The sequence below is a fragment of the Crinia signifera genome, chromosome 5 (assembly GCF_055691185.1).
Source record: "Crinia signifera chromosome 5, ASM5569118v1, whole genome shotgun sequence".
In the NCBI taxonomy this organism is placed as follows: domain Eukaryota; kingdom Metazoa; phylum Chordata; class Amphibia; order Anura; family Myobatrachidae; genus Crinia; species Crinia signifera.
Window position 1 is genome coordinate 132,081,232 of NC_139221.1, and position 16,325 is coordinate 132,097,556.

At 40.1% G+C, this 16,325-nt stretch overlaps 1 protein-coding gene across 2 annotated transcripts in view; it reads left to right on the top strand.

Annotated features, from left to right (window-relative positions):
- The window catches only part of PIGN (phosphatidylinositol glycan anchor biosynthesis class N), a 369,004-nt gene that overhangs the window by 245,368 nt on the left and 107,311 nt on the right, over positions 1 to 16,325 (top strand). For both annotated transcript variants that reach the window (XM_083188060.1, XM_083188061.1), the window contains exon 21: positions 14,281 to 14,389. In XM_083188060.1, coding sequence (XP_083044186.1) covers positions 14,281 to 14,389 — 109 coding nt within the window. The remainder of the gene's footprint in view (positions 1 to 14,280; positions 14,390 to 16,325) is intronic.

The window sequence follows — 16,325 nt, forward strand, 5'->3', positions numbered from 1 at the left end:
CCTTTTCGGATATTTCGAAGATGTTCCCCCATACGTTCCTTTAATTTTCTACTCGTCTTTCCTATATATTGTTTGGAACAGGAGCAGGTCAAAATATAAATTACATTCTTACTATCACACGTAATGAAATCCTTTATCTGGTGGGTGGTGCCTTTACTGGTGGATTTTAACTCTTTTATGACGGAATTTTTGCTCTTACAGTTCCTGCACATCATGCATGAACCGCATCTATAAAAGCCCGTTGATTTTACATCTTTTTTTGTTGTTTTATTTATAGTACTTTTTACCACCATATTCCTCACACTTCTGGCCTTGCGGTACACAAATTTTGGATCTGGTTTTAAATATTTTTTCATGACAGGATCCTTTAGTAACACACTCCAGTGTCTTTTTATAATCTTCTCTATATCCCGATGTTGTCCATTAAATTGTGTGATAAACGGTATTCCAATATCTTCTTTGATTGGTGGTGCTGATCCATCAATTTTTAGTAGCTCCTCCCGATTTTTCTCCTCAAACAGCTCACAAGTTTTTTCTATGGTTTTCCTATTGTATCCTTTTCCCACAAACTGTTCAGTGAGGATGGCTCCCTGTTCTTTATAATCTTCAATTTTAGTACAATTTCTCCGTGCCCGATGGAATTGGCCGGAGGGAATTGACTTGAGCCAATTAGGGTGGTGATTACTATCTGCTTGTATATAGGAGTTACAATCGGTGGGTTTGCAATAGGTTTTTGTACATATCTTACCATCATCAATGAAGATATTAAGATCCAAAAAACTAACTATTTCTCTGCTCTTTTGGAACGTAAGAACAATATTCTTATCATTATCGTTCAGATAAGTACAGAAAGATTCCAGAAGGGTTTCATCTCCCTTCCATATAAACAATATATCATCGATATATCTTGTCGGTATACGAGGGACATGAATTTGGGGCGAACCTGGTGCTGTGGACAAGATATGTACAAAAACCTATTGCAAACCCACCGATTGTAACTCCTATATACAAGCAGATAGTAATCACCACCCTAATTGGCTCAAGTCAATTCCCTCCGGCCAATTCCATCGGGCACGGAGAAATTGTACTAAAATTGAAGATTATAAAGAACAGGGAGCCATCCTCACTGAACAGTTTGTGGGAAAAGGATACAATAGGAAAACCATAGAAAAAACTTGTGAGCTGTTTGAGGAGAAAAATCGGGAGGAGCTACTAAAAATTGATGGATCAGCACCACCAATCAAAGAAGATATTGGAATACCGTTTATCACACAATTTAATGGACAACATCGGGATATAGAGAAGATTATAAAAAGACACTGGAGTGTGTTACTAAAGGATCCCGTCATGAAAAAATATTTAAAACCAGATCCAAAATTTGTGTACCGCAAGGCCAGAAGTGTGAGGAATATGGTGGTAAAAAGTACTATAAATAAAACAACAAAAAAAGATGTAAAATCAACGGGCTTTTATAGATGCGGTTCATGCATGATGTGCAGGAACTGTAAGAGCAAAAATTCCGTCATAAAAGAGTTAAAATCCACCAGTAAAGGCACCACCCACCAGATAAAGGATTTCATTACGTGTGATAGTAAGAATGTAATTTATATTTTGACCTGCTCCTGTTCCAAACAATATATAGGAAAGACGAGTAGAAAATTAAAGGAACGTATGGGGGAACATCTTCGAAATATCCGAAAAGGAACTTTGTCGAACAATGTATCAGCCCACTTCAAAGAACATCATGAGTGTAAAACAGACCAATTGGTATCTTTTTGTGGAATTAGGAAGGTAGTGGGGAGTTGGAGAAAGGATATCTTGGAAGAATCCCTAGCAAAAACAGAAATGAGATCCATCTTCAATCTGGGAACCCTGCACCCAGAAGGATTGAATTTAGATTTCGAAACAAAATGGTTCTTATAAACACTCCCTCCAACACATCTTCAGTCTTTATGCACCTTTTCCTGGCTCTACTATCCATTATCCATATTTTCATTAATCCTTTCCTGTTTATCTTTAGATGCTCTTTTCTCAATTTCATATTTTATTCATATTTTTATATTATAATTATTCCGGATTTTAAATATGTCTTATTAGATTTATGTTTTTTACATTACTGTCACTATAAGTGAATGTTTTATACGATTGCCTTAATGGTTATTATGGTCTTTTACTGAAAATACATGGCCCGCATTTATATTGTATAATTTATATGGGAAAATAATGACCCTGCTTCCGGGTATGTCTGGAACGCTTTGTTTGCGTTCCATAATCCGGAGTACACCTTACAGTGCACTTCCGGATTGCGCTCCACAGCGCGACTTCCGGGACACGCGTCATCACTTAGCCGGCACCGCCGCTCTCAGCTTGTTGAGCAGCGGAGATAGGAGAACACCAGGAAGTCCGTGACCGCTGACGTCAGTATGCGTGTCACGGCCGGACTTCCGGGTAGATATGCGTTCCACCGCGCTATCTCCGTTCCCCCTACTCCTACAACACCTACTGTCCTATCAATATATAGAGGACCCACAGGGGGAATTATTGGCTAATATTATACCATTCTTATTACCTTTATAAGGCCTTTTTATAACGCATTATATTGCGTTTGTACTACTTCCGGTTTTTAATTATTAACCCCCCCACAGGAAGGGGAGGGGTATAAGGGTGTATATATACCCTTTCTGCAGACCCAGACTCTCACATCCTGAGGAAGACCTGGTACGGTTGAAACGCGTTGATGGAGAGTCTGGGACATATCTAAGAGACCTACACCACTGCATTGCCTCACTTCTCAATTCAGGGGTATCAGTCCGGACCTGATCCCCTGAACAAAGTTAAGTGCTTTTTTCATCTTTGTTGTGCAAGGGCTGTGGTCCTTTGTTGTCCCATTTTATTGTATCTTTGGAAAAATAAAATATTTGTTATATGTTCAAGCACGCTTTCTCTTCTCTTATATATACTTATTGAGAAAGAAATACACCAATACTGGGAGGAGGATACTCCCACAAAGAAACCGAGATAGGATTTACAACACACTGTGCTGTGTAAGTGGGGTACGTCCCCCTCGCTATTTATTTTGAAAATACACTGGGTGAACCTGTATATACCAGAAAGGGCGAAGGTCGTGTTGTGAATTGGAGTCTGTTTTCCCTATCACGGATAAAAGATACCTTTATGTGTGGAGCACAACCCCCTTTTGGTGTGAGTAGGGTACGCCACCCTTCTTGAATTTACAACCCACTTCCGTGTAGCGGTGGTGGCTATCCCCCTTTAAACGACTGTGAGAACATATAATATATCCTCTTCCATTTCTTTCTTCTTTCATACTCCCTCTTGGAGAAAATAAGAAAAATTGCGAAAGAAAGAAATAGAAAAAGCCTGCGTCTGGAATTGGACTGAATTAAAGATCATATTACTCCATATCATATTAATAGGTTGTGAGCGCGGTTTGCGACAGGAGAAACCATTCCTTGTATCCATTGTCTATATTGAGGGTTGGGTGACCTTCCTTCTCCTGTTTCTATTGCTGCTCTTTGTGCGCCAGTGGGATACTGTACCTCTTATCTTTTGTCTTAGTACCTTGGTATTGACACAGGTGTACAGATCAGAGTTCAGGCCAGCAGAGAGCATGATTTACCCATACTGTCAGCTGACCCCAGGTGCAGCATGGGCTCAGCGTGGAATAGACAAGGGACACAGGGGACATTGCGCCATGATACGCAGCCAGCAAACAGCTGAAAAAAGAAGGGGATTTGAGCAGCATATGTAAATACTTTATTATTAGTAAAAATTAAATTAATAGGTAAATTGAATGATCTTGTACACAAAATGTAATAGAATAATCTTAAAAAAACATAAATTAAAATACAATGTAAAACATAAAGGAAATAAGGACATCAAATGAAATGAGGACCACCGTTATTGTGGTCCTCGGAGATGAACAAAAGTGACTTGTAGCTTAAGCGCTTTCGGTCATAATGACCTTCATCAGAAGCATCTACAAGTCACTTTTGTTCATCTCCGAGGACCACAACAATGGTGGGGATTTCTGTTAAGGAGTTGTTCCAGGTGAAAGTTTCTGGGACTCGATCCAGTGCATTCCTTATCCCATCAACAGGACATCTCCACGACGTTCTGGCACCTCAGGAGGATCCTTACCAAATCTATGTGGTGATATACAATTTTTGATTTGTTTAATGTGAGTGCAATTGTGAAATAAATACTTCCTAAAGTTTCTAACAGTACTGTACTATGTCGATGAATGTTTGAGCCCTTTTTTATCTTCTATAAGAAGACCATTAAGAGGAAGGAGATCCATGATATTCACCTTGAGTGGACTGATATGCTTTATTTTATCCACTAAATGTAAAAATTGAGCTAATAAATAAATAAATGGTGTATTGGCAGTATTGCACTATTATTTCTTTTCTGGAGTTATTTTCAGAGCTAAAGAATCAACCAAACCACAGAGGACCTATTATTTAAAAAGGAAAGTTTATTTGGGACTTTTTATATGTTTTGGTGAAAGACAACCACTGGTGGCACTATTGGAAAACACAATATTGTTGCATGCATCCTGAGTTACAGTTTACGTTTCAAGCCGATTGGGAAATCCTGAATTACAGTTTACATTTCAAGCCTAGAGGTCATCCTGAGTTATAGTAGCTCTTAAGCCTGTTACAGCAACCAGGTGTCTGCTATCATTCAAGTCAATGAGCGTCCTGGGTAGACGCAGCGAAGTCCAAATTCCCTTGCGGGAATCCCTGGTGAACACCACTATCCAGTTAGACTCCGCGCCTTCGATAGGGAGTCTAGTCAACCTTACTGGGAAAATCCTTAATGCGAAGACAGTACATTCGGCCGGCTATCCTTTCTCCGCCCAGCCTGTCTGTACCTGAACAGCCACCATTGGCGGAACCACAACTATTGGGCGTGACAGTTAGAACCAACCACATGGATTCCGCTTCAGGGGATGACTTAAGCACAGAACTATTACAGAGAATAGTGTCACGTTTGGAAAGTGTGGAGATGACTCAAGGGCAGTTAGCCCAAAGGCTCCGAGATATTGCCCGTCGAAAAGAGGCCATTCAAGCCGCTCCGCCCAGAGAGGTGCGAAGACAGTACATTCGGCCAGCTATCCTTTCTCCGCCCAGCCTGTCTTTACCTGAAAAGCCACCATTGGCAGATCCACAACTACCGGGCGTGACCATCATGACTTGAGTCAATGTGGGGGTTATTTCTGGGCAACTAGAAACTTTATATTTGCCTTTATACAAAATGGAACATGTTTGTGGATGGATTTAGGCGAATATTATTTTTCCCTAGGAAACAGCTGTGTTAAAAGCCTTTGAGGATTAGAAAAGATTGCTATAAAATGTGTTTGGTGTGCCAGAGTTGAACTGTTGTTTGTTGTAATGACTAAAGCAGAGGGTGGAGTCGTAACTTAGTCAAAAACAGCTGTGAGGAAATATTTATAATGTGGTGCTGCCATCCAGGGACACAGCATGATGATAATTGGGGATAATAAAGGTTTTATATTATCAGAGAAATTATTTATAGTAGGTTAGTGTCGTTAACACTTCTGACAAGCCGATGATCTTATGAGAAGAATAATAAGTACATTGATTGGAAAGGTTACAGTATAAAGAGTTGTGATCTTAGAGAGTGAAAGGGTAATTAGTCTGGTTATCAAAGAACACTGTCAACTACAGTATGAGAACAAAAGATTATTCATCTTTGTATGTGAAAAGAATTTGTCCAGAGAAAAGGTCTGTAAATGGGAAGTTACAGAGAGGAATTTGGAAGCATGGAAGGAAAGTGGGTCATTGATAGAAATACAATATTAAAGTCCCCCACTATGAGAGCAACATTCCACTTATTAATTTCAAAGCATTCAAGATAATGTTTCCCTGCTGATGTATAACTGTCAGCTTCAAATTTCATGTTGTTACTTACACATTGAACTTTACTATTCAAACGGTTTGTGAGATTAAAATGATTTAGATCATTTGAAATTAACTGTAATTGATCAGGGAATATCAAAGAGCTGTGTTAATCACTTGCTCATAATGAAGTATTATTGAATCATAGCTGACCTATTTTTTCACTGCGGAGTCTGACATTTGGGGCCTGATTCTGGTTCACTAGCAATAGCAAATTCTCTCTCTAATGGACAAAACCATGTGCACTGCAGGTGGGGCAGATGTAACATGTGCAGAGAGAGTTAAATTTGGGTGTTATTTCTTTTCTGTGCATTGTAAATACCGGCAGCTTTATTTTTACACTGCAATATAGATATCAGTTTGAAGGACAAATCCCACCCTAATCTAACTCTCTGCGCGTGTTACATCTGCCCCACCTGCAGTGCACATGTTTTTTATCTGTGATCATCATGGTATTACAATATTATAAGCAACCATCAGGGCCGTCTTAACAGCAGTGTGGGCCCCTGGTCAAAGCAATGCACTGGGGCCCTTACCCATTCTCCCCTCCTAGGGGTGGGGGGTGCTATCAGCAGCAGCAGCATTGATGTCCCATGGGTGGCAGGGGGTGCTCTATCTTCTATTCAACATGTAGGACCTGGAGCAGTAACTTCTACTAATTACTCCTTTACTGCACAGGTGTTGGGAGGGTGAACACTTACGTGTGGAAGGGGGCAGTGAGCTGAATGAAGGGTTCCTTGTAAATGACTTCCAGGGAGGTAGGGGGTATTTTATATGCAGGGGAGGGTTGGGTAATGGAGTGGGCTTAATATTCATCATTTTCCGGTGGAAGGGCAACTTGTTTGACTGCAGATATCGCCATTATCTGGAAATAGATTTCTTAGCCTTCAATAGTATAAAAACCTAGAGTCCCAACTTTCAGGAGGTGCTGAGAACTTGGGGATCAGAGATCAGGAGCCAGAACAATCCATTGACAAAAATATAAAACTGTACACCAGACGTTTGGAGCTGGAGCAGGGATCGGCAGCTGGAAGGCTGATATCTCGGGTTCTGGGCATGATAGAGACAAGCCGCTAGTGTCGTCAGAAAAGGGAGAGTCCCAGCTTTTGAAATGTATTCTCAGAAGAACTCTAAGTCCGAGAAAACCTGAGAAATATGACTGTGAATTGCAATAAACAGGTCGGATGTGGACTGCTGCTTTGAAGTTGGATATCTCCAGTTCCCCAGTGCCGATTTTCAAAATTCTGGTATCCCTGGAAAAAGGGGATCCTCAGTTATCAGGACAGGGTCCTTATACACCTGGGCAAGTGCCCATTAAGCCTATACAAAAAGACAGCCCTGGCAACCATATGATATGATTCGGTACATAAATGTATTCTAATATATATATAAATAAGTAAATATATGGTACTTGTTTCCTAGCACGGCCACACCGATTTCCATCGGGGTGGTCGTGTCGGAAAAATCGCGACGGTCGCATCGCATGCGATTTGGTCGCATGCGATGCGACTGACGCGACCGACCCGATTTTTTAATTGAATCAAATGTGAATAGGGTCCCTGGGACCCGATTTTACATTGGATTCAATGTAAAATATTCCCTAGACCCCCAATTTTACACCGTAAACCCCACCCCACGATTGACGCCAACCCGAAGCGTGGCGAGCGGCGGGTTGCGTGTCCTCCGACCTTTTCATTCCCCTACTATCCACGTCGGCGTGGAGTTGAGAATATAAAGTGTGGCGAGCGCAGCGAGCACAGCGTGCCACCGAGCCCGAAGCGTGGCGAGCGCAACGTGCCACCGAGCCCGAAGCGTGGCGAGCGTAGCGTGCCACCGAGCCCGAAGCGTGGCGAGCGGACGCGTATAACTTCACAGGTATACGCGTCCCCTCGCCACGCTTCGGCCTCGGTGGCTCGCTGCGCTCGCCACACTTTATATTCTCAACTCCACGCCGACGTGGATAGTAGGGGAATGAAAAGGTTGGAGGACGCGCACCGCCGCCCCTCGCGGGCTCGCTGCACTCGCCGCGCTTCGGGTTCACGTCAATTGTGGGGTGACGACGGGGACATATATAATGTCAAATGGGTCATATTGGCCCATTTCACGTTTTTTACTATGTGAGATGGACTTAATCAAGTCCATCTCACCATGTGCCATTATAATGGCACAAGACCGACGTGATGCTCCCGATTTGAATGTTAAAAAATATTTTAACATTGAAGCCTATGGCAAAATCGCGGACATAGCGTCGGTCGCGTCGGGGCCAATGTTAATGGTCGCGACCGACGCGATGCCCGCGATTTTCCCTTTGCCGGCAAAATGGACCTGATTTCAAAGGAAATCGGGTCCATCGCGAGCATCGTGTACCTTAACTTAAAGGTACACAATGTCCGCGATTGTGGCCGTGCTAGGAAACAAGTACCAAATATATATATATATATATATATATATATATATATATATCACACAAAAACACTTGGTCCTCTACTAGTAGAACCCCACAATCCAAATCACCCTACAATAGTGTTATATGGCGCCTTTACATAAATTTAGAGTTGAACTAATTTCTGTTTTTCCCAATCCTTATTTGTCCAATTTGTACACACTAAGATTTTTCTTTCATGTAAAAAACATTTATTGACACATACATAAAAACATTAAAACCAAACTTTTTTGCAGTTAATTCTTGTCTTTGGTATTATGCTTTGATTATGGATGATATCAAAAACCCGACGCGTTTCGTCTCCTTCAAGAGACTTCATCAGGGGTGTGCCAAATATTTTGAAATAATCTGGAAGAATCTTTAAAGTGATATAAACTGGATACGTCTTCTCAGTTTATTTGTAAACTCTCTGTTGTCTTTTTAGTATCTATTTTATTGGAAGCTCCTTAACGCCTTCCTAATGTCTAGTAGCTTGGATGTGAATCCTTATATGTAAATTTTGTTTCCGAACCGTTTACTAACGGGTTATATTGACAGGATTTTGCGGTTATTCATTCATGCTCACATAAATGATTCCATAAGCATCTATATGACCCAGTTTGGAATAAAAATCCTTTTTAAATCCTCTAATAGTGGATATGTATTCCCACCTTTTAGAGTTCAAATTGATAGACAATCAGAAGGAGACCACTCCTTCTAGTGCTAGGTGCATGTGTACTCCTCAAGGTCCAAATGGCACTCCTTGAGGAGTACACATGCACCTAGCACTAGAAGGAGTGGTCTCCTTCTGATTGTCTATCAATTTGAACTCTAAAAGGTGGGAAAACATATCCACTATTAGAGGATTTAAAAAGGATTTTTATTCCAAACTGGGTCATATAGATGCTTATGGAATCATTTATGTGAGCATGAATGAATAACCGCAAAATCCTGTCAATATAACCCGTTAGTAAACGGTTCGGAAACAAAATTTACATATAAGGATTCACATCCAAGCTACTAGATATTAGGAAGGCGTTAAGGAGCTTCCAATAAAAGAAATACTAAAAAGACAACAGAGAGTTTACAAATAAACTGAGAAGACGTATCCAATTTATATCACTTTAAAGATTCTTCCAGATTATTTCAAAATATTTGGCACACCCCTGATGAAGTCTCTTGAAGGAGACGAACCGCGTCATTTTTTTTTATATCATCCATAATCAAAGGATAATACCAAAGACAAGAATTAGCTGCAAAAAAGTTTGGTTTTAATGTTTTTATGTACAGATGGAGCAGCTCTCATCCTGGCAGGGGATGGCGCTGGCGTCGCCAGCTGCCATCCCCCGCCAGCGCCATGGCGGTGGCGAGAAGGGGACGCACGCGCACGAGAGGCACGCGCGTCCCCTTCCGACGGCGCTTCCATACGTTCCCCCGGGTCCCCGCCGGCTTGCCGGCGGTAACCCGGGGTCCCCGCCGCCTGCCCGCAACCCCCCCTAACCCTGTCCGTCTTCCTGAGGCGGAGACGGACAGGGTTTCCGTTGCGCTGGCGACGGAGACTAAGACGCACGCGCGTCTCAGTATATCCGCTGGCGAGTCGCCAGAGGGGACGTCCTGGCGACCCGCCACCAAGGATGAGACCTACTCCATCTGTATGTGTCAATAAATGTTTTTTACATGTAAGTAAAATCTTAGTGTGTACAAATTGGACAAATAAGGATTGGGAAAAACAGAAATTAGTTCAACTCTAAATTTATGTAAGGGCACCATATAACAATATTGTAGGGTGATATATAAATATGAATATAAATATATATATATATATATATATATATATATATATATATACCGGTAAGTACAAGCAGTGGCACTCCACGTTTTAGTTGGTGGCAAAGTGGTTTTAATCCGACGTTTCGGGGAATGTTTACTCCTTCATCAAGGTGTGGAGTGCCACTGCTTGTACTTGCCGGATTCTATACTATCTTCCTGGAGGCACCCATGAATATATTCCCTTTCTGTATGGGATTGCCGGGCTGAACAATTATATAAATTAAGTCTCAGTGACGAAACGCGTTGGGTACTTCCTGCTGACTCCTCCTAATAGATGAGTTATGTTTTTATACTTACTCTAAAAACTTTTTTTTTATATATCCCATTTTTTTAGCGATATCACATGTAGGCAATTTTACAAAGATTCGCATCTTTTACTTTGTTGTTTTTTCTATGTAATTTACTCTTACTGTTTGTTCTTGTACTAGTGCTATTGTGCACTTTTTTATATGTATAAAATAAATTATTTTATGTTTTAAAAAGAAACACGCTTCTTGCACAGGTATTTGCAGTCGCTTACACCTCTATCCAATTATTTGTATTTTTTATGATACACCCCTTACCAAGGTGTTTATTCTTAGAGGTTAGCTGACACCCTTTTTTAAAGGTATACCTGCGTTTTCTTCACCTAACCTAATAACTAGGGTGTTAATTAGTTAAGGACACAGTTAAGGCCCTACATCTCTTTATATATATATATATATATATATATATATATATATATATATATATATTCTGCTCCCCTTGAAGAAGTCCATAAGTGGACGAAACGCGTCGGGACCACCCTCTAATCCTTCCTGCCACTGAGCCAAGAGACTGCAGCACTACCTAACGGTCTCCAACCACGAAAAAGACTTTCGCCCCTTTTTTTACATACCCCATATCCAGCTAAGTACTTTTTAACAAAGGGGATATACTTATTGTTCTTATATGTCTGTATTTTTTTAATACCGTGCTCGTCATTTTCCACCCACTTCCTTGTTGTTTCCATTCCCCTTCCCCATCCCCTCTACCCATCCCAACCAATTGTACAACTGTCATATTTATGTTCCTGTATATTGTATGAATTAAGTGTATACAAAAAAATCTTTTACTAGTTATATATATATATATACTTTTTTATTTTTGGTATAATAAATACATATTTACAGTATATTTTTGCATATACGTCCATACTTTTTTATAACAAACACTAGACCACTGTAAGGCGCCTTGATTCTCCCCATACTCTTCATATATATATATATATATATATATATATATATATATATATATATATATATATATATATATATATATATATATATATATATATAGGGGAAAGGGGTATTGTAGGGCGCCACTTGTGTCCTGAACAACTGAGTTTATTTGTAAAAAAACAGATATACCTTTTTAGAGAAAAAAGGGTGTCAGCTGACCTCTAAGAAAAACACCTTGGTAAGGGGTGTAGCATAAAAAGATACAACGGTTTGGAAAGAGGCCTAAGCGACTACAAATATCTGTGTTGGAGACGTTTTACTTTTAAAACATATAAAAGTTTTATTTAGTATATGTAAAAAATATATATATATATATATATAAAAATGCACAAGAGTATTTATATAAGAACAAACAATACAAGAAATGTCATAAAAAAAACAATAGTAAAAATAGCGAAGCTAAGTAAAAAATGCCTATCTAAAATATCGCTAAAAAATGGGAGATATATAAGTTATAGATAAAAGATACAGAGGTATCAAACTTATCTTTCTATGGAGGAGTCAGCAGGCAGTACCCAACGCATTTCGTCATCTAAGACTTCATCAAGGGGTCATATATATTCTGGCACCGGGAGCAAGTTGTGGATATTATCACAGTTAAGGCCCTACATCTCTTTATATATATATATATATATATATATATATATATATATATATATATATATATATATATTCTGGCACCGGGAGCAAGTTGTGGATATTATCCATTGAGTGGCGGCAGTTCTTGGATCTATCTATATATATATATATATATATATATATACACACACACACACACACTCAGTTGTGCTCATAAGTTTACATACCCTAGCAGAATTTGGGATTTTCTGGCCATTTGACAGAGAATATGAATGTTAACTCACAAACTTTTCTTTCGCTCATGGTTAATGGTTGGGTGAGGCCATTCATTGTCAAACAACTGTGTTTACTCTTTTTAAATCCTAATCACAACAGAAACTGCCCAAATGACCCTGATCAAAAGTTTACATACCCTGGAGATTTTGGCCTGATAACATGCACACAAGTTGACACAAATGGGTTTGAATGGCTACTAAAGGTAACCATCCTCACCTGTTATCTGTTTGCTTGTAATCAGTGTGTGTGTGTGTGTGTGTGTGTGTGTGTGTGTAGTTTCTGCTCCTGAAAGACCCTTGTATCTTTCATGTACTGCTGCACTGATGTGTCTGGATTCCGAGTCATGGGGAAAGCATAAAAATTGTTAAAGGATCTGTGGGAAAAGTTATTGAAATGTATAAAACAAGAAAGGGATATAAAAAGATATCCAAGCAATTGAGAATACCAATCAGCAGTGTTCAAACTCTAATGAAGAATTTGAAAATGAGGCATTCTGCCAGGAAAATTGTTCAGGATGCAAAGAAAAATCACAAATAACTTCAGCTGAAATACAGGACTCTCTGAAAAAAAGTGGCGTGGTTGTTTCAAGATGTACAATAAGGAGATATTTGAAGAAAAATGGGCTGCATGGTTGAGTCACCAGAAGAAAGCCATTACTACATAAATTCCAAAAAGCATCCCCCTTACAATACTTCAAACAGCACAGAGAGAAGCCTCAAAACTTCTGGAACAAATTCATTGGAGTTATGAGACCAAAATTGAACATTTTGGCCACAACCATAAATGTTACATTTGGAGAGGAGTCAACAAAGCCAATGATGAAAGAAAGGTACATCATTCCTACTGTGAAAAACGGAGGTGGATCGCTGATGTTTTGGAGATGTGCGAGCTAAAAAGGCATTGGAAACTTGGTCAAAATTGATGGCAAGATAAATACAGCATGTTATCAGAAAATATTGGAGGAAAATTTGCACTCATCTGCCCGGAAGCTGCGCATGGGACATACTTGGTCATTCCAACATGACAATGATCCAAAATACAAGGCCAAGTCGACCTGCTATTGGCTACAGCAGAATCAAGTGAAGGTTCTGGAGTGGCCATCTCAGTCTCCTGACCTCAATATCATTGAGCCACTCTGTGGCGATCTCAAACGTGCAGTTCATGCAAGACAGCCCGAAAATGTACGGGAACTGGAGGCTTTTTGCCAAGAAAAATGGGCAGCTTTACCATTTGTAAGTTATCATTCGTATTCTCTGACAAATGGGCAGAAAATCACAAATTCTGCTAGGGCATGTAAACATATTAGCACAACTGTATGTGTATATATATATATTTTTTTTTTTTGGTTATATTTTCTCTACTTTAAACATAAACTTTTTTTATTACTTGGACAATATATTTTGAGATGATAACATCGGAGAATAGATTAGCGAAATAATGCATCATCTTGTAATGGTGTCATACTTTTGCCTCTGAGAAATTGATAGCCTAAGTTTATTAATTGCTTTTAAACTTCTGCAGCTGTTGCAAAGGTTCTCATGAAATTAAACATGAAATAGATTTGCTTCTGTAGAACCCTCCATGGACTTGACCTGAAAATTCAATTTTTACCATGTAATGTACAATTCACAGCTAGAGGCAATGTCTCTTTCCTAATTCATGTTGTGTAACTGCAAAATCAAACATTTCCAGGATGCAACAGATACACTAAATTAGTGTTATATTAAACATTGCATCATTATTATTTTTATTATCCACAGCAAAATACAGAAATTAAATATGTCTGAACTAATGCATCAAAAATGCTGCGTAACTTCTGGGACGGACCCGTGTCCAAATCCCAGGTGACCTGGCATTTGCAATGTTAAAGGGTATTAATCTTAGTTGATATTCAAGACAAAGTATATAACATTTTAGCCACTGTTTTGTATAATGTATGTGCTATGTTTACAATGACCGGTTTGCCTTGCAGATGCTGGGTCTTGTAGTTTCCATGTGCATTGTCAACCTTACCCACTCAAGTCTAGCAGCTAAGCAAGGACTACCACTACTGAACCAAATGTTTAGTTGGGCAATATTAGGTATGTATAATGTTATATATAGTTTTTGTTATAACAGCAATATTAATTAAGTAGCACAGGTATAATTAAGTATATAATTGTATGGCTTGTTTAAGAAGCAGGACAACAAAAACATGTTTTTTTCCAGATACAAAGTCTAGAAAACAGGATGGTCATTAGTTCTACAGGCCATTTGGTTGACAGTCATTAGGTTGACCACTATAGGTCAATGGTCACTAGGTCAACACATGAAATAGTGTAGTAGGTCGACATGGTAATTAGGTTGACACAAGCATTAGATCTATATGTTTTTGGTTTTTTTTTCCGTTTTTTTTAAAGGTGGTTTTTCATACTTTACTTTCCAAGTGGGCATAGAGTGAGAACATAATAGTGTGCCGAGCGTAGTGAGGTTACGTGCCCGGAGCATGGCGAGTGAAGTTTGCTTCATGCCTTACTTAATTAAATAGACCAATGGCACAAAGTAGATACATTTCATGTGTCATATAATACTCACAGAATACCATATACAGCTATTCAGTAGCTAGAAGTTCTCATTTATTCACTGTTGCTTGTGAAGAAGCAAAAACACATTGATAAGAAGCTAGCAATATGCTGGAATAGCAGAGACAATAAAAAACATAGTTGCATTGTTTAAAGAGTTGAGATAAATGAGGCCACCAGTTGGAACTGGTATACCAGTACCTACTGTCTATTCCATCCACTAGCCTAGAGCCAGAATATGGTTTCTCTACCCAGGTATTGTATACATGGAATCAAATTTAGAGCTGATTTAGTGATCAGATGTTGTTTATACTGTAATTCATACTTTCAGCAAATTAATAAAGTCTCTTACTACATTTGGAATATTGCAGTGTGCATCATCAGTCTAGTCCAGGTGTTCCCAAACTTTTTTGAATCACGGCGCCCTAGAGCATCAAAATATTTTCAATGCACCCCTAGGCCAAATGCTTCTTATCGAGAAATTCACACAAAAAAATATTAAATTAAGGGGGTTATTCAGGTTGATTCGCAAGGCTGCGAATTCGCAGCCTTGCGAGTCCACCAAACCCCGCCCAGCAAACGACCGACCCCCCCCCCCCCTCTGCTGCCCCCTCAAAGTGCAGCTTCGCCCGAACAGCTGCGAATGGATGTTTTGCATAAACATCCATTTGCACGGCTCGGGTAACCGCCCACATCTTTCGATGGTCACCGACCATCGAATGATGTTTAGCGTGCACGCACAAATAAGTGACTTTTCAGTTGCGGATATATGCGTGCACGCTGGCGTGGATATGGCCGGGCAGCTGACATCCGGTGATGTCAGCTACCCGCCCCCCACACCCGCGTCACTGCCTCATTACCATGAGAACGCCCAGCGTTCTCATGGGAACACCCATGGAACGCTGGGCGTTCCCATATGGTAATGGGGCAGCTCGGCGCCCCACTCCCATCTCCGCCCCCCCCCACACCTGCACGGGTGCGTGCACCCGGCGACCCGAAAGGTCGCCGTGGGTGCACGCACCATACACCTGCACATGCGCAGATACCCGCCTGCGCATGCGCAGACGCACAACATCGGTACTGCGTGCGAATGCGAATGCAGTCCCAATTGGATCTGAATCAGGCCCTAAGTGCATTGTGTTTATATGTCACAGTTATCTGGTGAGGGACAGGATTTGCTTCTGTTTGGCCACATATATTATGATTGGCAGCCACAAGCACTGGTTTTGCCTGGTACATTGACCATAAATAATATGAATTGATCCTGATCCACCAACCCAAGGCACCCCTGCAAGTGCCCTGAGGCACCCCTGGGTGCCTAGGCACACAGTTTGGGAACCACTGGTCTAGTCAAATAATTTCCAATTTCCAGTTTAGAAATGTGGTCTGTTTTAACATTTTACTTTGTTTTATGTTTCCATTTATATTCTTAATCCCAAACCTGGGATTGTAGTTT